Source organism: Staurois parvus, unplaced genomic scaffold (assembly GCF_062004578.1).
Source record: "Staurois parvus isolate SC_StPar_1 unplaced genomic scaffold, SC_StPar_1.0 ptg000479l, whole genome shotgun sequence".
Lineage (NCBI taxonomy): Eukaryota > Metazoa > Chordata > Amphibia > Anura > Ranidae > Staurois > Staurois parvus.
In genome coordinates, this window is record NW_028318275.1 from 1940683 (window position 1) to 1964388 (window position 23706).

The 23706-nt window shown below is 42.3% G+C and overlaps 1 protein-coding gene across 2 annotated transcripts in view; it reads right to left on the reverse strand.

The window, feature by feature from the left end:
• The window catches only part of TTLL1 (TTL family tubulin polyglutamylase complex subunit L1), a 46834-nt gene extending 23473 nt beyond the window's left edge, over nucleotides 1-23361 (reverse strand). Inside the window, exons 1-6 of one of the 2 annotated variants that reach the window (XM_089689513.1) lie at nucleotides 23231-23361; nucleotides 22486-22602; nucleotides 19136-19344; nucleotides 10267-10447; nucleotides 7004-7138; nucleotides 1535-1643 (exon numbers count right to left, since the gene is read on the reverse strand). In XM_089689513.1, coding sequence (XP_089545639.1) covers nucleotides 1535-1643; nucleotides 7004-7138; nucleotides 10267-10447; nucleotides 19136-19344; nucleotides 22486-22598 — 747 coding nt within the window. In that variant the 5' untranslated portion in view covers nucleotides 22599-22602; nucleotides 23231-23361. Of the gene's footprint in view, nucleotides 1-1534; nucleotides 1644-7003; nucleotides 7139-10266; nucleotides 10448-19135; nucleotides 19345-22485; nucleotides 22603-23187 lie in introns of both variants that reach the window. The other variant, XM_089689514.1, reaches the window with a different exon arrangement.
• Nucleotides 23362-23706: the final 345 nt, after the last annotated feature.

The window sequence follows — 23706 nt, forward strand, 5'->3', positions numbered from 1 at the left end:
CACAGCTCTGCTCTCTGCACAGGCTAAGTACAGAACAGTGAGGATGTCACTGTGCATTTACAAAAGAAATATCTGGGTCCGCAGAAGCATTGTGGACTTATATCCTTTGCGGCTTTTAGGAAATATATTTAGTGCCAAATAATATATACAGTAGTGCCCAATACTGTGTTATAAGGTTCTCTCCAAACCTCATAAAGTGAAGAACCAATCAAAATAAATCCCCAGGGTAATAACTCCCCGGACATAAATTCCAATAGACAAACAAAAAAACCCAACTGGTGTAAAAATCTGTGATTCCCCAAATAAGGGGGAATAATCTCCTAAAACAAAGTGACCAGAGTTTAAATACAAGCAATCAACAGTAAATAACAAAAAAATTATTATTCAGTGACAGGTCAACAGAAAAAAATCTCTAAATGTCCACAAAAAAATCTTATATGAATCGTGCTCCAAAAGATACATACCGTATATACTCGAGTACAAGCCGAGTTTTTCAGCACATTTTTTGTGCTGAAAAACGGCCCCCTCGGCTTATACTCGAGTCAACGTGTGCAGATGTCTAGCAGGGGGCGCTGCTTCTAAAGCCAGTGCTTCTCAAATAGTGGGGCACGCCCCCCAGGGGGGGCGCAAGGCTCCGTCAAGGGGGGCGCATACAGGGGTGGGCAGAGGGCTGCTGTCTCTTACTTGGCTCCCACGATGATCCATCCAGGAAGCGCTGCTCCTTCCGTCACTCCGGCCACTCCCTCACTCCTGCCGCTCGGCTCCGCCTCCTCACCGGTGATTGGCCGCCAGAACTGTAGCTCAGGAAAGGTACACAGGCGGCCAATCACGGGCGAGGAGGCGGAGCCGAGCGGACCCGTGAAAATCGAGTGAGGGAAAAGCCGGTAAGTGTGCAGTGCAGAGGTGCTGCTGCAACCACATATGCTGGCTGCAGCAGCACCATACTGCAACAGGGGTCAGCACTGATACTAATGATGGGGCATTATTCCTCCCACTGACACCAACGATGGGGCACTATTTCTCCCACTGACACCAATGATGGGGCACTATTCCTCCCACTGATACTAATGATGGGGCATTATTCCTCCCACTGACACCAACGATGGGGCTCTATTCCTCCCAGTGATACCAATGATGGGGCACTATTCCTCCCACTGACACCATTAATAAGCGCAGGAGGAACGTTTTAGTTGGTTTTAGGGAATATAATTAAATTATATTTTTGTGCCCAGAGTTCATCTTTAAGGGAATTAGTGTCACTTGTACAGGAAACCACAGAAACAATGAGAAAAAAACATTTCTGAAGACTCCAACCCTTCCATGTCCTACTAAAAAAGTGTTTTTTGTCTCCGCTCCTATTAGGGGAGATTTCCCTTCATTTTCTGTCTTTGCGACACCCTGTCCACTAGATGTCCCCACAATAAAGAACTAAGACCCAAAGTTCTAACCATTCTCCAGCCTAGCCAAAAAAAAAAAAAATAGCTGAAGTTGGGCTATGAAAAAACTCCACCAAAAATAAAAAAAATGTTCTTACCCCATGTTTCTGAATAGCGACATTTGTTAGATGTACAAACATATTATCTAGCTCGCTGGTGCTTGGAGTATATTTTACAGTACAGAACCGACAAAATCCCAGCTTGTACCTACAAAGAAACGCATTAATATTGTTTATTGTTCCTATAGATAAAAAAAAACAGTGACTGTTATATTCTGCATGATGATAGCAATTTTCATATCTTTGTAACTAAAAAGTGTTCAATCACTAAAGCACATGAAAAGGAGAAGATACAGGACAGAAAAGCAATAATACTGGCCATTTACTTTTATTTATTTTTTTATTTTCATTCAGCCAAACGATAAACTTCTGACAAGTGGGGACAGGTACATGCTGACTGAAATTCAGCCGGTTCATGTTAAACCATCCGAATATTGATCAGTGTATGGCCAGTCTAAGAATGGTTAAAGTGTTGGTGGAGCATTTTATTTGGATTCTAAGGATGATCATCAGAATTGCAGTAAACCTAATTTCACACCTATGCTTATTCCATTGCGTTTTGCATTTTTCAGAAACGCACAGCAGTCCATTTAACATGATTTCCTATGGGACACGTTCACATCTCCGTGTTTTCACCCGATGCTTTTTTTGGAGAGGGTCACAGACTTTTTTAAATGCAAAACGTTGCTTTTTTGGTTCAATAGACTTCAATGGAGACACTGCAGAAATGCATGTAGTGCAGTGCCATTCATCCAATAGCTTCATCCTGTTAGCCCAAGGAAGTCAATCACACAAGCCCAAGCTGACCAGGTACACACTGCACAGTTGCTAAAAAAAGGGATACAAATGAAGTCAAAATAGCTTCTATAACCTCAGTATAGACTATTATATATTACAGTGGCCTTATCTGGCAAAATATACTCACACATATAAATTAACTTTGTATTCCAAATGTCATAAGACTCTTCTAGCTGGACATACAGGAACTCCTAATCATTATGTCCTACTGAGAAAAAGATCTTCTTGTTAACATAATATAATACTGCAGGTCATTTCCATTCTTTAGATATACAGTTAGGTCCATATATATATTTGGACACAGGCACAACTTTCAGACTTTTGGCTCTGTATGCCACCAGAATAGATTAAAACTAACCAATCCAAATTAATTTGAAGTGCAGACTTTCAGCTTAAATTCACATAAATATCAAATGAACATAAATATCAAGTACAAATTTTAGGAACTGCAACCATTTTTATGCACAGTCCCTCCATGTTCAGGGTCTCAAATGTAATTGGGCAAATGAATATAATCATAAATAAAATGTTCATTTTTAATATTTTGTTGAGAATCCTTTACTGACAATGATTGCCTGAAGTCTGGAACCCATGAACATTACCAAAGACTGGGTTTCCTCCTTTCTGATGCTTTGCCAGGCTCTAACTGCAGCTGTCTTCAGTTGTTCTTTGTTTGTGGGTCTTTAGTTTTGCCTTCAGGAAGTGAAATGCATGCTCAATGGGGTTGAGATCAGGTGATTGACTCGGCCATTGCAGATTATTCCACTTCTTTTTCTTCAAAAACTCCTGGGTTTCTTTTGCAGTGTGTTTTGGATCACTGTCCATCTGTACCGTGAAGCGCCGCCCAATCAGCTTTGTTGCATTTGGCTGAATCTGGGCTGACAGTATCTCTTTAAACACTGCCGAACTCATCTGGCTGCTTTTGTCTTCTGTCACATCATCAATAAACACCAATGACCCAATGCCACTGAAAGCCATGCATGCCCATGCTATCACACTGCCTCCACCATGTTTTACAGATGACATTGTGTGCTTTGGATCATGAGCTGTTCCAAGCCTTCTCCACACTTTTTTCTTCCCGTCATTCTGGTACAGATTAATCTTAGTTTCATCCGTCCAAAGAATGCTTTTCCAGAACTGGTCTGGCTTTTTAAAAAATCTTTTTGGTAAAGTCTAATCTGGCTTCTCTATTTTTCAGGCTTCTGAATGGTTTGCACCTTATGGTGAACCCTCTGTATTTGCTCTTGTGAAGTCTTCTCTTGATTGCAGACTTTAACGATGATACGCCCACCTCCTGGAGAGTGTTATTCAACTGGTTGTTGTGAATGGGTTATTCTTTACCATAGAGAGGATCCTGTGATCATCCACCACTGATTTCTTCTGTAGACGCCCATGCCTTTTTATGTTGCTGAGCTCACCAGTGAGTTTTTCTTTCCTCGGAATGTACCAAACTGTTGATTTGGCCACTCCTAATGTTGCTGCTATCTCTGTGATGGATTTGTTTAGTTTTTGAAGCCTTACAATGGCCTGTTTCACTTGCATGGACAGCTCTTTTGAACGATGATGTAGGTTCACAGCAATAGATTCCAAATGCAAATAACACACTTCGAATCAACTCCAGACCTTTTACCTGCTTAATTGATGAAGAAATAATGGAGTAGCCTACACATGGCCATGAAACAGCTTTTGATTCATTTGTCCAATTGCTTTTGGTCCCTTGAAAAAGGGGGGGGGGGGGTGGCTACTCTTAAGAGCTGTAATTCCTAAACCCTTCCTCCAATTTGGATGTACATACACGTAAATTAAACCTGAGAGTGTGCACTTTCAGTCCACATCCATGATATAACTGTAGCTTGAATATGTTTTGGTAAATACCTGAAAAATCTAACATTGTGCCTGTATCCAATTATATATGGACCTAACTGTATTAAGCATCTCCTCTGCCATCAAGTGTGTTCTGTGAGCCGTGCAGTGTGTACCTGACCTGCTTGAGCTTGTGGGCTGCCACCAACTGCTCTCCCTATCTTCTTCAATTTTGCGGGATTTGTGAATGTACATATGAGCACTACTATGTTCTACTGTGAATTGTTATTGATAAGTACATATCTACACTGTGTGCACAATTATTAGTCAAGTTGTACTTTTGAGGATTAATTTCATAATTAACCAACTACAGTGCTCTCGGTCAATCCAAAATTTTAATAAACCTCAAACCTGAATATTTAAGAAGGTTTATTAGGATAATATCTATGTGTGCAAAATTATTGGGGGGCTAGTAGTGTGCATGATTATTATACAACTAAGTGAAAAAAATTCCCATCTCCCTTGTTTATTTTCATCTGTTAAAGTGAGAATAATAAACTTAAAATTTACAAATAAATATTTCTGACAATCCCAAAAAAAAAAAAAAAAAAAAAAAAAAAAAAATCATTGACCAATATAGCCACCCTTCTTTTCAATAAGGGTCATGGAGTCCGTCATCAGGTCAAGAAACTGACAATCAACTTTTTGTGCAGCAGCAACCACAGCCTCCCAGACACTGCTCAGAGGGGTGTACGGTTTTCCTTCACCGTAAATCTCCCGCTTAAGAAGGGCCCACAAGTTCTCATTAGGTTTTAGGTCAGGTGAGGCAGGAGGCCATGTTAATATTCTTTCATCTTGAAGGCCTTTACTGGCTAGCCATGCAGAGGAGTACTTCGATGCCTGTGATGGAGCATTTTCCTGCATAAATATCATGGTCTTCTTGAAAGATGCAAACTTTTTCCTGTACCATGGTTTGAAGAAAGTTTCTTCTAAAACTGGCAGTTGGGAGTTGATTTTGAGTCCATCTTCAACTCGAAAAAGGTCCAACTAGCTCATCTTTAATAATACCAGCCCATACCAGTACCCCACCTCCACATTGCTGGCGTCTGAGTTGAAGTGGAGCTCTGTGCCCTTTATTGATCCAGCCACGGGCCCATCCATCTGGTCAGTCAAGAGTCACTTATCTCATCAGTCCATAAAACCTTCTGAATATCTGTCTTCAGATATTTCTTGGCCCATTCTTGATGTTTCAACTTATATGTCTTGTTCAGTGGTCGGGTTTCAGCCTACCTTACCTTGGCCATGTCTCTGAGCACTGAACACCTTGTACTTCTGGGCAAACAATTTCAGCAAAATAGACTAGCCTGCTACATAATTTTTTCACTTTGATTTTCAAGGTGTCTTTGAATTCAGTCCTCTGTAGGTTGATAATTTTCATTTCCATCAAATGATGGGGCATCTTTACGTTCCTAACACATTACCCAGTCCATATCAGTGTAGATATCCAGCATATTTTTCTCCATTGAGATCTGATGTGTTTTCAAAGTGATCCTTTAATTGTTTTTGAACGGTGTATTTATTTAGTCAAGGCACTCTGCTTTGAATGCAAAGAGAAGGTCTTTGCAAAACTTTGACCTTAATGATTTGCTACTCTTGAAGGTATGTACAATTGATACATTCTATGTAATGAAGATGTAATTTTGTTGTCAGGGGCTACATTCCCTGTTCTTTTACTGTTACCTTTTAACAATATTGTAAATAAAATATTGTAATTTTAAGAACCGTGCTTTCCCTTGGTACCAGTAAAGCCTTCTATAATTTTCTGATGTGGTTAGAAGCTCATATATAAAAATAATGCCTCTTAGGCACCACCAACAAAATGCAAGAGTGTTGTCGTAAGCTGGAGGAAATAAGGGGGTGCCAAGGATCCCTGAAAATGGGAGATGGGGCAAAATTAGGTTGGCTGAATATTTCACCGAGTACCATTGCCTAAGGGATTGTTTTTGGGGGGTTTTTTTTGTATATTTCTCCTTGAATCACCCACCACCGAGAAGGCCTTGCGCCATTCTATCTGAAAAATATGCTTCTGTCCTCATGATACGTTCCTTTTGGAACATCTCCTCCCCCTTTCTTTTAATATACTATATGTTTACTGGTGATATTCCACCTACACAGACTCTAACTTCCCTACTCTTTTACTTTTATTCTTGAATAAATTAAAATAAAAGAACAAATTTAATAATTAGAATGATTTTTACTGTTGTTACTAAACCCTCTGTACTCTGTGTGTTAAACACAGTATCCTACATGTTTCGGGGGCTTATCAGCCCCCCTTTTTCAGGGTTAAGAATAGAATATATAGATAGAGGTTTGTCATTTGACAAGGTAAAAAATACACTATATGTGGATTTAGGACTAGACATAAAAAGGATAGGCTCACCGTCAGGAACATGATATATTTTACACCCGCATTCAGGGTGCAACATGTAACATGCTCCTCCTAATCACCTCACCACAAGAGCTCCCCTTCCCGGTGTTCCTGTGTGATTCACATGAGATCCGGGTGCAGTGCGATTTAAGCACATTTATTGAAATAAGCTAAAATCACGCTGGACCACAGCAAAAGTAGTGCAAGCACTAGTTTGCAAAACACAGAGCAACCGGATCGCATGGTAGTTCTGTACCATGTAGTCCGGTGCAGGCAAACACACTGCATTTGCAACCAGCATTTGGGTTGTCATTCGCATTGCACTGTCACCCTCTGCAGATTGAATGCGGTGTGGGAAACACGCACGGAATGCAGGTTTCTCACACTGCATTTCGAGTGAGTTGGCCCTCAATTTCAAAATCCCTCAGCATGACAGAATCCGCACTGATCATCATTAAATCATATACAAAGAATCTTACATGTAACACTTGAGAGGTCGGTAGGTGGTGACAAGGACATAGAGACGCAGGTCAAATTTTTTCCCTCCAATCAGCAATGGGTTGTCGATATACAAAGAGATAACATAGGCTTCTTTGGAAGACTGTGACACAAACCTAAATACATCCAGAGATTTATCACCATTTGTATCCAAAACGATCACCAAAAATAACATTGATTCGTGAAAGCTGAACTCCAGGCAAATAGAGTATAAAACATATAAATCAATTTACATGTAATAATTATTAAAGCTTTAATGCACGCAGTGTAAGTACTTGAACTTGAGTTGGTATTAGCCTCTTGTAAACCTCTGAACAGCAGAACTCAGACTGGGAGATGGAGAAGCAGTACAAGAAGCCATTCAACTGTGCTGTAGTGCCAGGAACATGCTATTAGGAGGAGCGAGGACAGTGACAGATGGACAGAGAGAAGTCTGCTGCTTCTCCATTTTAGTCTCTAATCACTGGGGAGGGACTAGACCTGTAAGTGCTATTGAACTGCAGAAGGGAAAGATTAGGTCCTCCTCCCCTGTGCTATGGGGCGGAGCTGTGTAAATCTCAGGACTGAAGGGACAGAAGTACAATTTCTATGGCAGTCAAAGCAGTTCTGAGTAATGTGTAATCTATATATTTAGTGGTCTGCCTGGAGTTCAGCTTTAAAAACATGTTTGTACAAAACTACTTTTATTTTTTATCATTATCATATACAAGTGTAATAACAATCAGACTGACATGTAGAAGCTTCAGGAATGTATCAGAGTGGAAGGTGATCAAAATAAACATTTTGGGCTAAAACTGGGTGCACAGCAATGCGGTTTGGGACAATGCATGTAATTCGCACAGAAATCACACCACATTCCTGTTACATGCAATGTCTGTGCAGTGTGATTTGAGGCAAACATGTTGTATGGCTCAAATCGCATCACATCCCCACCACAAAAAGGTACAGGACCCTTTTTTTTTACCCGCACTTGAATCACATTGCATGGGTGTTCTCACCATGCAATGCAATTTCAGGCAATCGCATCGCATTTTGCGATCTGTTTCGAGGTGTCATTAATTTAATATTGACACCTGCACCAGATCGCATTAAACGCCATGTGATTACAATGCGGTGCGGGAAATGCACAGGAATTGTAGCATTTCCCGCATCGCATCAGTGTGAACCCGGTCTAAATGTAGCAATAAATCTGTAGAGGAAAGGGGATACCAGGCAACTAGAGATGACAGTGACTATAAAACTTAACTGTAGCTATAGTCATTGCAGAGCTTTTTAGTGGAACTCCAAGCTTCAAGCTAAAGCCAGCCATACATGGATCTAAATTCGGCCAGTTCAGCAGGGACCGTCTGAATTTCAATCCATGTTATGGGCACTGTGGTTGTAGTCGAACAATCGACTTCTGCACAAATGCTGTGTCAGATTTTTCCCATTCAGTCAGAGCTGCGGGCTATAGACTGCAGCGCTGATCGGTATATTCTGATGGTGGGGAGGTCTCCTCGCAGTCAGAATACAATACCTCAGTGGGAGGGATTCCTCCATCCACCTCGAATGTGTGTATAGGGGAACTGGGTCTTTTTTTTTTGTTCAACCAGCTTGTTGAATGAAAAAAAACGGACTAATGTATGGGCTGCCTTTAAAGTAACCATCTTGGGTTTGCAAAAAAATATAAAGATTACATATTCCTGCAAGAGAACACCTCACCTCTCCAATATCTCCTACATTTTGTCTGTTATGATACTGCAGCCTTCACAAGACTCTTTTATATTTGAAACTTCTGGGAGTTTTGGATACCCCTGCCACATGATATGGTCTCATCCTCCCACACCTACATCACTACAGGAGTCAGCAGTGACATAAAGCTAAGATAAAGAAACCACTCCATGGCTTAGGACAAAAGCATTTGACAATACCAGAAGTGTCAACATGCCAAAGCGTCTTGTGAAGGCTGCAGAATTGGAAAGGACACTTATGAGCAGATAGGTATAGGGGGCAGGGGACAGGTACAGGGGTATTTTGTTCCCTCTTCTGGCCACCAGTGGACATTTGGGGCTAAATGTAGCAAGAAATCTAGAGAAGGGGGTGCCATGCCTGGTTAGGGGAATCAGGGGACTCGCAATAGTTCAACACAAAACCCATCTTCTTTTCTGTTGTTTAGTGGTTTGTAAGCTTAAAGTGGTTGTAAAGGCTGAAGGTTTTTTTACCTTCAGTTAAAAAACCTTCTGTGTGCTCCCCCCTTCCCCAAAGCCCCCTCTAATGCTCACCTGAGCCCCATCTCGATCCAGCGATGTGAACGGGAGCCTTGGCTGTCCCAGGTCTCTCTTTCCTCAATGGCTGAGACAAAAGGAGCAGGAGCCATTGGCTCCCACTGCTGTCAATTACAGACAGTGAGCCACTAAGGACAGAGCCGGGGATGGGCCCGAACCACAGCTCTATGCATCTTATGAATGTATAGGAGCGGGGCTTGGAAGTGAGCACGCACCAGTGCACCCATAGCAGCGGCTTGCTATTGGGGGCACTGGTCAAGGGGGCGGAACCGGAAGCACCGGTGGGGCACCCCGAGAAGAAGAGAATCAAGGCTGTTCTGTGCAAAACCACTGCACAGAGCAGATAAGTATGACATGTTTTTTAAAAGAAAAAACAAAAACAAAGCTTTAATGTCACTTTAAAAAGTATTTTTACATATAAAGCCATCACTTTTACTAAACCAAAAAAATTGCATAACACAAGTGGCAGATTCACTAGCCAAGGACTTTATTATCCAGGTGATTCTAGGATGTGGTGAAATAGAATTACAGCTCTGGAGCTGCCTGCTTTGATGTGCAAGGGAGAAGAGCAAGCTGAATATTAGAGACATCCCAAAAAATGTGTTCCCAAACTGAGAGGGTAATTTTTTTCTGTACAGCTACAAAAGGGTTTTTTTTTTTTTTTACAAGAAAACTAAACCTCCCTGTTCTTTACATCCATGGAGGCTTCCATCTTAGCCTCTGTTTAATCTGCGGTTGTCATGGTGCTGCACATGTGATCAGTGATCAGTTATGACACCGTCCATTTAATGCCTTGACAGTGCCATTGAGAACACAAGTAGCTGTGACAGTTATCATTCATGGAATGCCTTGAATGCAACTTGTTTCAGGAAACAGTTAAATCAATGGGCTTAGTTCTATTTTAAGGTGACAAATTACATATAAACTGAGATAATAAATCAAGAGTCATAAATGCAGCTGGAAAGACACGGGTTACTTACGAGGAGGTCTTGCTGTCTCTGGACCATTTTTTAATCTGGGAGAGTTTGTTTATAAGGAATATCCCCTTCCCTTGAGCTTTCCCACAAGGTTTCATGATCCAGGTGCTGGAAGGGTTTTTCCGGAACTCTTCCACAAACAGGTTATAATCTGCCGGGAGCATGAAGGTGACGGGCACAAAGTCTGTAAGAGACAGAGGAACACAAACTGGCATTAATATAGCTGAGCCATTGTGCAGACAAAATGTTTTGACCCTCCTGTGGTTGGCTGTACCATTTGAAACAAATGTACATTATCCTGCTGCACGGGTCATTGGGGCTTGTTATGGGAAATAAAATGGAGAAAAATACAACAAGCATTTGCAGAGGAGAAATTTTTTGAAGCTGTGCTTCACTCATCCCCAGCTTCACATGCTGCCCCTTCACATCCTTGCTCTTTTCACTGGGAGTAATACTTGGTATCTCCAGGCAGAAAGCAGGTAACAGTGCAGGTGCTTGACTGGCTGCTCGGGACCCCTATATTATCATCACAAGAAGGGGAGAGAATCGTCATCCCTGTGCGGTTCTAAGTCACGGAGACTTCACCCAGATGGTTGAATGGGGCAGTGGCATAAAGGCACTCATCCTTCTAGTCTTCTTTATTGCCTGACTTCCTCTATTACGGTACCTCCATTCCTTCACTCTCCCCATAATAATATTTTTCTATGACTTTTCCTTCTGTTTACCATTTCTACCTTTCCTCTTTAACAGGACCCTTTCCTCTTTACAATCACATGTTTCCCTTCTCTTATGGAGTTCATATATATTTGGACACAGGCACAATTTTCATACTTTTGGCTCTGTATGGCACCAGAATAAATTCATACAAAACAATTCAAATTAATTAATTCAAATTTCAGCTATAATTCAAGGGGCTGAACATAAATATCAAGTACCAGGCATTTTAGACTGAACAGCCAATTTCCAGGGTGCAAGGGCAGTTGTAGGGGCATTTGGTAATGAAATATTCACGGAGCCGGTCCTCCACACTGTAATATAAAGGGAACTACACTGTAAAGGGGCACTATATTGATTACAGTGCCCCTTTACAGCGCAGTCCCCTTTATATCACAGTGCTCCTAGAAAGCTAATCACAGTGCCCCCTATATATTCAAAGAGATGGCCCTATCCAGCAAAGAGACATCCCCATCCAGCAAAGAGACATGGTTTCCTCCTTTCTGATGCTTTGCAAGGTTCTAACTGCAGCGATCTTCATTTGTTCTTTGTTTGTGGGTCTTTCTGCCTTTAGTTTTGCCTTCAGCAAATGAAATGCATGCTCAATTGGGTTGAGATAAGGTGATTGACTCAGCTATTGCAGAAAATTCCACTTCCTTTCCTTCAAAAGCTCCTGGGTTACTTTTGCAGTGTGTTTTAGATTATTGTCCATCTGTACTATGGAGCGCTCTTATCCCGGCTAGCGGTCTCCAGAGTGGTGCCAGCAGCAGGAGAGAAGAGATCTTCATGTCAATGTGAAGCAATACACTGGGCATAATAGTATAGGGCTGCTTTCACACTGGTGTGCTGCAGTGTACCTGCAGCTTTGCTGTGCTTAAAAATAGACTTCTATTATATCCTGCGGGCTTGGCACACTTTCAGAAAGCACACCAAAACTCCTGGATGCAGGAGTTTTGGTGTCCTTTCAGAAAGTGCATCACACCTGCAGGATATAATAGAAGTTTATGGCGAAGTGTAGCTAACCCAGGAAAGTCACAGATGCATTGCACTGCACCCACAGTGCAGGTAAACCACAGACATCAGTGTGAAAGCAGCCTTATAGGGTGCTCTGAACAGTAAGGGTTCATTTACATTTGCAACCTGTAACCTTGTGCAGCACAGCAAACAAGGGGTTAAAGCCAACAGCGTTGTGTTGTTTTCTCACCACCTTCTTTAACCCCAGGACCCTGCAGAAGCATGCAGTTGAGGGGCACTTGCAGAGCAGCCCCATTTACTGGAATGGGTTGTGATTGGCAGGTGGTAGCAGCCACCAAAAGCAACAGGGGGTTTGATTCCTGCTGCAGCATGTATACACCTTTGTATACACCTGCTGCCTCAGCAGCCAAAATTAGTAGTAGATTGGCTTTAAAATCACGATTAAACCACAGGATTTTACCACCCCCCAACTTTATGTGTGAATGAGCCTTAAGGGTGCCACTGCTGAATGAAACGAAGGGCTCATTCACAAGTGCAGCAGGCATGGCTGCCCCTCTGAAAGGTGAGCCGAGTGTGTTTGACAGGTGGTGAGGAGGCGATATCTTGCCTCCTCAAATCTGGATTTAAACCCATGATTACCCTGCAATGAACGCAATTGCAACACTGTAGTACAGCGATTAGAGGTCTAAATCAGAAGGAGGTGAAACTGTGCCCACTGATCTTTGACTTCTCCCATGCTGTTCAGGTACAGTGCATTGAAAAAGTATTTATACCCCTTAAAATGTTCCATATTTTGTCATGTTACAACCAAAAACATAAATTGATTTTATGTGATAGACCAACACAAAGTGGCACATAATTGTGAAGTGGAAGGAACATGATAAATGGTTTTCAACATTTTTTAACAAATTTAAAAACCATTTATCATTTTCCTTCCACTTCACAATTATGTGCCACTTTGTGTTGGTCTATCACATAAAATCCCAATAAAATACATTTACCTTTTTGGTTGTAACATGACAAAATTGGGAACGTTTCAAGGTGTATGAATACTTTTTAAAGGCACTGTAGATCTTTGTCTCTTTAAGGTTTTAAGGGTATCCTTTCCAACATATACTTTGCTTCTACATAACAATAAAATATTTGTAAAATAACTGACATTTTTTTTCATAAAATATTGTTTTTGTCTTTTTTGCTCATTTTGTTCATCTCAGTGCTGCTGATCTCCTCCAGGCTCTCTCAGCTACTTCCTGTCTACATGCACTCCCTCCAGCGTAGTCTGTACATCGTTTAAATTAAAGCAACTTTTGAAATTATATTAAACACTTACATGAGATCTTAGTGACTGGGTTAACAACTAATTATTCCAACAATGTTTTGTTCCAAAATCCATCAACAAACACTTGTGATGGCTGTGACTACAGACCTGTGATTGCTCTTATTCCAAAAGTTATTTTCTCCTACACTTGAATGATGGGAATTTTCATCTGTGCGTGACTACGGTAATTATTCAACAATTTTGGGAGCTTATTGCACATTTAATAAACCAAGCAACCTGATTTTCATAAGCAACTGTCAAACCAACCATGTTGGTGTTCAACAAATTGGGGAACACTGGGCCGGAAACTCTCTTCCTCTTTAACACAACTTTTCAGTTAGTATATTTACATCTATTTTAAATGGAACAATGCAATAATTTGGAGTCCTTTATATTTTATTTTTGTTAAGTTTATATATTTTTTTACTAATTAAATAACATTTCCAGTTTACAAATAAGGGTGCACCAATGACAGGGATATCACAGAGGATCAGAGGTTTTCAATGGAGAAAACACAGCATTAGCTGTTTGCCTTCAGACTCTTTCCTTCTCACATGTGGAACCAACTGAATATTTTTGTCACTTTATTTGGGACTTGAAGTAACAGTGGTAGATTATACCTGCAGCACCACCTGTTGGGGAAATACTGAACTGCATTATAAACCTAGGGTGCTATAAAGAATGACACAACAGATTACCGTATTTTCCGGCATATAAGGCGACTGGGTGTATAAGACGACCCCCTAATTTTCCAGTTAAAACATTCTGTAATGTATTCTAATAAATACGAAGCCTGCTCGGATTGGCTGAGGTTGTGACATCATCAGCCCACCTCTCTGACTCAGCCAATCCGAGCAGGCTTCGTATTCATTCGTAGAATACATCACTCGCCGTGATTGGCCCAGTGTATACTGTATGTAGCTGCAGCTACCGTACATACACGCATCCAGCGGGCTGATTACAGTAGGGACGTACCAGTACGTTTTGAAACCGCTTGGCTCAGCGCAGTATACTGTATATACCGCACATCCAGCGGGCTGACAGATTAATCTGTCATAGGGACATTTGTTTTGAGCCAGCTTGGCTCAGCGCAGTATACTGTATGTACAGTATTACCACACATCCAGCCAGCTTGACCCAAACAAACTCAAGGTTCACATTTTACACCCCGCGTATAAGATGACCCCCAATTTTTGGGGTATATTTTTAAGTATAAAAAGTAGTCTTATACGCCAGAAAATACTGTAAGTCATCTTTTACAGCATATTTTTTAGCTTATTTAAAAAAGCATGTCAGGCTCTGATCTATATCCACCTGCCCCCTCATCTTCCTTTAGGCTACCAATTAAAATCAGTGACTAGCAAATAGAAAGGTCCAGGAGGGTCAAGAGAAGCAAGCTAGAACTTGACCATGGAAGAAGTAGACAATATATGGATACCAGATAACCCCAGGTATTAGGGATTCTGTATGTGAGAGACAATAAGGGGCCTGTAGAGGGCTCATCTAAGAACATCTCACCTTAATTACAAAGAGGTACACAAAAAGGACCCCTGGGTCACCAAATTACTGATGATAGGGAAAGAAGTGAAATGGTGCATTACAGCAAAAGCTAATGTAACACTGGAGCAGGGGCGGACTGACCATTTGGAAACTCGGGCACTGCCCGAGGGCCCGGGGTCAGTAGGGGGCCCCATGAGATGCCCCTGGTACCTTTTTTATAGGCTTATTTGAGTTTGGGCAAGGACACAGGGGTCCCATGATCCCCTATTGCCCGGGGGCCCCATGAGTTGTCAGTCCGCCCCTGCACTGGAGTGAGCAGAGAATGTGTTCTCTTAAACATTTTATCTAGTTATGTATTCCTAATGTAAAGGATAACGGAACCCAATACAAAAATGTAATATATCGCAGCTTACCAGTCCTTAGATAAGAATATTTTATTATCATTCCAGAAACATTTTATACATAAAAAGGAATGAAAGAAGGTATTCCGGTCTCAATGAACAATAAAAAAAAAATTAGGACATAAAAAAATAAACTAAAGAAGTATGTAAACATAAAAATAAAGTGTAAAGATAAAAAAATAATATCAATACCACTCATCTCAAATCGCAACAATGCCTAGAAAAGTAGTTGTATGAATATTAGCAGCAATAATTAAGGGAGATGTACAATCTGTTAAACTCACAGCATCAGAGAAATGTTTCTCAGTCTGGTGGTTCTAGCCTTAATGCTATGTAACCTCTGACCTGAAGAGAAGGGGACAAATAGTCCATAAGCAGGGAAGAGTCCCTCATAATATTGATGGCCATCTTCCTATACCTTCTGTTGTAAAATTGTTGTTGATGGTGAGCAAATTGCTGCTAATAACCCTCTGGACAGTCTCTGCAGTGCCTATTTTAGCAAAGCACCGTACCAAACTGTAATGCAAGAAGTAGGGACGCTCTCCACCACACACCAATAAAATGAAATAAGGATTGAAGTACCAAGACCAACACACTTCAAATTCCTTACAAAGTAAAGGTGTTGCATGTACTGGTGCCCTAGGTGAGGTTATCAGACACTGCATGTGCACTCCCAAACATTTAAAACAAAAGACCAACTCAACAGCCTCACCCCAGATGTAGTGAAAAGAGGGAGTGGTGCTGGTCTTCCTAAATTCCACATGAACCATCTTTGTCTTCTTTATGCTAACAGAGAGATCAACTTTGCACCAGACTTCCAGTTTCTCCACTTCCTGCCTGTACATGTACAACACGATTGCCCAGATACTTAGCTGAGCAATCATGAGTTACCAGATTGTACCGTAAGGAGCTAAATATGCCTCCGTGGTAAGAACAGCATTAGGGGTGAAATATTACGAATGCTAACAGACTGGAGCCTATTTGTTAGTCCAGTACTGGGCTGCACTAAATTGAGTTCATTCAACAGTGTCCTTTTATATAGAAGGGTTTGTAAAATACTAGTAGCAAAGGAAGAACTAATATAAAGGTCCAACATAAGAATCCCTAATCTCCAAGTGAGTAAGAGCTAGGTAAACCACCGATGACATAGCATTTGCAATGGATCAGCCCTGGCTGTATGAATCCTGATGAACTCCTAAGTCAATGGTCTTCCTTATTTGTGCCATGGCCAACCTTTCGAAACACTTCATAATTATTGAGGTTAGTACTACTGGGTGATAGTCAATTAGACATAACATTGTTTTGTTCTTTGGGACAGGAACAATTGTAGTAGTCTAAAGACGTGGGGAGAGTCTTCTTAGAAAGTTGTTATTAAAGATGTCCATCAACACCCCTGAAAACACTGTGCACAGTCCCTAAGAACCCAGCCTTGAATATTATCTAGGCCTGCGGCCTTTTGGGGGTTACATTTCTGCAGGGACCTCCTCACCTTTGCTACAATCACCTTGAGGGGCAGCTTACCTGAAGGAGAGGCGAACATTCATCCTGGGGAAGATTTGGAATCCTCAAAATGAGCATAAAAAGTGCTCAGATGAAGAGTAGGATCTCTCAGACATTCTCTGTTAATGTCATCTGTAATGTGCCGTATGCCCCTTCACACGCATAGTGGACATTGTTGGAAAAGTGAACATACTGCTCTGAGTCCAAATGCTTTGCCAGACCTCACGGACCCATTAAAGATCTGACACTCAGTACATTCAAAACAGTCCAATAGCATTGAGGCAGCATTACTGAGCCACATAATGTTGATTTACTAACTTTCAGTAGGGGGCGGTAGGCAGGAACCAACATGATGGAAATGTGGTCGGAAAGCCTGAGGTGGGGACAAGGGACAGCTCTATATGCACCCTGTCTATTTGCATATACTCAATCAAGTGTGATCATTCCTCGGGTTGCAATATTGACATGCTGATTAACCTTTGGTAGTACATCTGTCAAGTTGACATGATTAAAATTTACAGCACAACAATCATATAGAGAGCCTCTGGGTGCCTTTTTTGAAGTGAGAAAGGTTATTATGAAGTGCATCATTTGCCTTAGCACTCGGGGGAACATGGACGGCAATAATAAACACTACTAGTCTCCAAATATCACCCAAACCGTACTCTCCGCTCCTCGCACGACCTCCTGCTCTCTAGCTCCCTTGTCTCCTCCTCCCATGCTCGTCTCCAGGACTTCTCCAGAGCTTCCCCCATCCTCTGGAACTCTCTACCCCAATTTATCAGACTATCGCCTACTCTGCTCACTTTTGAAAACCTCTCTTTCTTCAGGGAAGCCTATCCTGCCCTCAGCTAATAATGGAATCTTCTATTCCTCCTACCAGTCCATCCCCCACAGTTATTACCTTTTGTACCACTAGCCCCTCCCTCTTGAATTGTAAGCTCCAAGGAGCAGGGCCCTCCTAACCCTCTTGTATTGAACTGTATTGTTGCTGTATTGTCTCCAGTTATATTGTAAATCACTGAGCAAACTGTTGGCGCTATATAAATCCTGTATAATAATACTGTAAACTCATGTGGCAAATAATGTGACTGGCATTTTACTTGTAGATATTCTACAGCTACTACCAGCCAGGAAACGGTTTGTGCAGCAACCTTTGTTAATATGAATACAAAGACCCCTTTCTCATTTCTCCCCGACAAATTATTACAGTCCACTTGGAAAAGTAGCACCCACCGAGTCGGAAAGCCAAGTTCAGCATCTTTTTTCATCCACGTTTTCATCCCTCAGTAGAAACACACAATTGTACATCTTGCGACAAACATTAAGACTCAGTTATCATCTCTTTCTGGTGAATGTACGTTTACATTAAAACTATGCTTAAACCTACTCCCACACTAACTACCCTGTAAAAGGATGATGCTTATACTTACCTATTCTCAGAGCATTCCAGCCTGGTCATGTGATCAGCTCCCAGCGGCGGCTGGGGGGAGGAGGGAGTGCCGACAATGGATGACTCATGGTAGGTCTATAGGTGACGTCACCACCCAGGCATTCCAGCCACCACTGGGGAGATCACAAGCCCTCAGAGTAGGTATGTATAAGCATCTTCATTTCACAGAGTAATTAGAAGAGGATTTAAAAGGGGGGGAGGGGAAGGTTGGAAGTGTTTGTAGACTTCTGAAATTAAATATTAACAAAGCATATCCCTCTATAGTGTGTACAGGTCAGAGCACTAAGTGTCTTTTCTGTCTGCTGCCTTGTTCCTCTGCTATTAGAATGAATCACTTTTGACAAGTTTTCCTGACACCAATAGGTAAAAAAAGGTGACAGGAGAGGGGGAGCTCTAGCAGAGTGCCAGCCTCAGCTCTGTTCCTGTGCACTGTATAAAGGAGGTGTGTCCCTTCCCTCCAATCAGCTCTCAGAACTCTCCTCACTGAGCTCTGCAGAGTAACTTCAGCTCCCCGACCCCTGCTTTCTGGAAGCTCAGACACACTGTATAAATTCTGCACTTTGAATGAAGGTAGTGAAGAGAAGACTACAGATAAATAGGTACAACATATGTAGGAGGAATTGTTTCATCTCTGTGTACCACCTGAGGCTAGTCACTTCATTGGGTAAATGTAAGGGTTTACAACCACTTTAAAAGGACAAGTTCCCCTTTTGGACAAAAATAGTAAATACGCATTTTTTTTTCAAGTAAAAAAAAAATGTGCATTTATTATTTTTGTCCAAAGGAGCCTGGAAAGCAGTTATGGGAACATGTTACATGTTCCACCCTAAAAACAGGTGGAACATGTAACATGTTCCCAAAGGTGAACTTATCTTTTAACCCAGGTCACCAGTCTGGCTGTGCAGTCTGAAAATGGTGCCTGAGCTAGCAACATTTTGTATACGTAATACACTTCACCTATATGTATTTAAACTCTACATTTAGCTATAGTTCAGCTATATAATCACTTACCCAAGTACAGATATTTGCCATTCTCATCCTTCTCTGCCAGTGGGCTTCCTTCTTTCTCCATTTCTTTCCTATATCGTTTAATGTTCTTCACCATTAAATCCTTCCTGGTAAGTTCATAGTGGTTGGGGAAGTGATTGACAATTTGGTCATCGGACAGTCGGAACCCAGTCTCCACGCTGAAGCAGTTTCTGATGGTCTGAACGCTCATCCTGAAACAAGAGTCAGGAAAGCAAGAAAGTTATCTACTAATTTTACTAAATCTACAATTGTATATTAGAATGGCTCCATGGCTAGTTCTATGATCTTGCCATGCTGGAATCCTCTGAGTTCTGCTACCTCCACCTCCATGCACAGTCTGATCCAAGAAGTCCAATGGATACAAAAGTCGTTTTGGAGAGTGACAAAATCCTGGCTTCAGCAATGCTGCTACCTTTAGGCCAAAACAGATTCACTCTATTAAAGCTTAACTCCAGCCTTCCCTTCAGTCTTGTACAGTTGTATAGGCTCCTTTCTTGTACTGAAATTCCTTACTCTGATGTCATTGCACACTGTGAACTTCTCACAATGTGCACTAAATGCTTCAGCAAATTGCAAAGAGCCAGCCCTATTTTCTGGCTGGATGAATACATCATCATCTACCTCTTTCTTCTCTAGCCTGACAATCCCTGGCCCTCTCATTTCATTCTTTGAATTTAAGTTCTTTCAATTGTGGAAGCTCAGCGTCACATGTTGGCATTACCTAGGACAGTCTGCATGCAAATACAGTCTGCCTAGAATGCCCACTACTCCAGACTGACATCCACCCATCAAGATATTTTGATATTTGCATAATAACTCCTAAGACACAGACCACTATTTGCATCAGGCTGAGGGCTCTTGGGAGGAGTACTGAGGTAGGATGATGTGATGTTTTCAGAAAACGATGTACTTCGCCATGCTGACTCCCCACCAGTCCTGGACTGGCCATAGGGCACAACAGGCATTTTACCAGTGGGCTGGGGCTGCTGGGCCACATGTCCTAAAAAGAGCGGCCTGTTGATGACCAGGCTGCACAGTGGGAAGTAAGCAGCGACCATGGATCAGACAGGGCTAACACGGACCATGGTCACCGCTCACCTCCCGCTCTGCAGCCATGCATAAAGCAGGTCTGGCAGGAGATGCGGGAGAGACAGCTCCAATGAGACACAGGAAGAGCCTGCAGGAGACACACACCTTCCGGGGATGTGTCTCTGCTGGACTGGGCTGCGTCTATGTTATATGGGGATGTCACTTTGGCTGATTGGGCCGTCTCTTTGCTGGATCTGGCTGTCTCTTTGCTAGGTGGGGGATGTCTTTTTGCTGGATGAGGATGTAGGTTTCCTGGATTGAGCTATGGGGATGTCTCTCTGCTGGATTGGGCTGTCTTTTTGCTGTATAGAGATGTCTCTTTGCTGGATTGGGCAATCTCTTTGTTGAATATATAGTGGGCACTGTAATTAGAGAGAAAATGGGGGGGGGGGGGGTCATGACTGCAAGTGGCACTATGATAGGAGGCTGTGATTGTCAGGGGCACTGTAATGTAAAGGAGCACTGTGATATAAAGGGTACTGCACTGGAAAGGGGCACTGTGCCCATTTACAGTGCAGTCCCCTTTATATCACAGTGCTCCTTTTACATTACAGTGCAGGGTACCAACTCCGTGAATATCCCATCACCAACCACCCCTGCGAATGCCCGACCCCCATTCTTCCACCCCCCACAGACCCTGGATAAATTGGCTGCTCAGTCTAAAATGCTCGGGCCTGGTCTGACAGTACTACATAGAGAAGCACAGAGACCCAGTGATGATGGCACTGGGTCTAAAATAAGGTATGTAATGAAAGGTTCAGCTTACAGTCAGAATTTTAAACCAAGCCATACTTGTATAAGAAGTCAGTAAATAATCCCCTTTCTTGCTGCCAGTTTTGCCAAACTCTTCTCAGATGCCTGTTCTGCCACATCTCTCACTGCATCTTCCTGACCTTCACATCACTACTGTATCCTATAAAGGGTGAAGGTCAGTGAAAGAAACCAGTGAGGGCTGCAGGAGGAATTAGGAGACTGACACTTATAGAGCTGTTGGTTACAATGTGGACTTCAAACGAAGATTTCTCTGCAAGGAGTGTAATCATGAAAGGTGAGTATGTACAGACTTCGTTTTAAGGTATGGCGGAATTTAGAATCCTGACTTAAAGACATGGTTGCTTTACCACACCAAACAGACTCTATACTGTTTTTAACTATCTCTGTGTGTATTGTATTTACTAATAATATGATATTTAGCAACTTAGCTCCAGCTTTTGCAGCCATATCTGGTGAATTCCATCCAGAGTGCAGGCTGGGTGGAGAGTCTGTCCAAACTGCTGTCTGAGCCACAGAATGGAAGTGATGTCCCGCACGCTACACACCAAGCAAGCCCATGCATCAAAAGGATGTCAGCAGCCTCAGTCTATCTCCGTCCTGTCCACACCACTGAGACATTTCGCCCCGCCCAGGAGGCCTCCATGACTAAACCCCATGGGTGGGGCGAAACGCTTCAAGGGTGTGGCCAGGACGGAGTTAGACTGAGGCTCCGGATTTGTCTTTGATGTACAGGGTTGCTTGGTGTGCGGCTTGTGGGACATCACTTCCATTCTCTGGCTCTAATAGTATGATGTATTCATAGAAGCAGCCTCATTCATCCTTTACATATACACACACTGTACTTCCCACTGCATAGCACAACACAGTGATTGTAAACTGATAAAGCAGCATAATGCTATTCACCAAAAGACTTTCAACCTGGATTTACACTGTTCCATGCAGGGGCGGACGGACAACTCATGGGGCCCCCTGGGCAATAGGGGATCATGGGGCCCCTGTGTCCTTGCCCAAACTCAAAAAAGCCTATGAAAAAGGTACCAGGGGCATCTCATGGGGCCCCCTACTGACCCCGGGCCTTCGGGCAGTGCCCGAGTTTCCAAATGGTCAGTCCGCCCCTGGTTCAGTGTGTATGCAGCATGTATGGAAGAGCACGTGTGTAAGGTGTAAATGGGCCAGTAGAGCGTCCCTTTGTCTTTTACTCTAAACTGCAGTGTATAGATGTAAACCAGCCCCATAGAAAAGGATAGGATTTCTACTGGACATGGATTTCCTTACATTTTTGGCTGAATTAAAATAGACAAGTGTGAATATACTGTTATATGTATAAATATATTCAATATATATTGCTAGATAAGATGCAGTTATTCAGTTTGGATCTTGTCCAGTCTTTTACTGGGCCCACCTACCCACTGTTACTTACAAATCTAAATATCTGACAGGCTAGAATTCTTCTTTATTTAAACCCTCACCAGTAGAAATTCCAGTCTTCGCTCTCCGACACCTGGACCCATCCTCTCTTCTCAAAATTATTTATCAAAACTGACTTCTCAATGTCTGTCACCCACTTCAGTTTCCCGGACATGGTCCTGAATGAGAAAAAGGAAAACAATTAGAGATCAGACAGCAGCGGACACACAGACCAGGGACAATAGATTGGGTGCTCTGCCGTGTACATCAGTGTAATGCAGCCTAGTGGCCATCAGGAGGTGCTGCTTTTCAACCAATAATAAAGCTCCAGGCACATACAGTATGAATATCTTTATTTATAACATATAACCTATACACAGTCTACAAACAATATACAGTCTATAAACTATAACCTATATACAGTTTATAAATTATATTCCATATACAGTCTATGACCTGTAAACAGCCTGTATCCCATATACAAGCTAAATCCCATATGTAGCCAATATACAGAACATCCTACATTCCCAAACACAGCCTATAACCGGAGCAATGCAGCTTATGGTCCCCTTTGCAGATGATTCTCCCGATCTGCAGGCCACCTCTATGTACCCATTGTGTAGTGAAAGGATGCAAATGACTCCCAGCCATCCTGCAGTCTGGAGAATGAATGGAGGCAGCACAATGCAGAGCCAGATAGAAGTCCCAGTCTGTGCTGCCAGCCATCCTTTCCCCTTACAGGGCAGACACCGATCTGTCCTCACCTGTGTTCTCTTCCCCACCCCCCAGATCTGATCGCACACTCACACTGCAGACAGTTCTGGGCACCCTCCCTGCCATGGACAGCTCAGTCATCACTTCCGGGTGGTCTCCATGGTGACCGGGGACGCTGAGAGCCACGTGCTCCTGTGCTGAATGCTGGATGCAGGGAGGACCACCTGTCAACACTTCACACATCACTGCTGCCGAGTGATTCACATACCTCAGGAGCTGTGTAAGAAGAGTGCAGGGGGAAAAAAAAAGAAACATTTTGTAATTCTGAGATTACCACTTGCCCTCCAGAATATTTACCCCCCTTCCTGACATTTTTTGCGTTGCGGTGCTACCTTAATTTAACTGACAATTGTGCGATCATGCAACGCTGCACCCAAGTGAAATTTACGTCCTTTTTTTCCCACGAATTGAGTTTTGTTTTGGTAATATTTGATCGCCTGTGCATTTTTTATTTTTTGCGCTATAAAAAAAAGCAACAATTTTGAGCAAAAAACAATATTTTTGAGTTT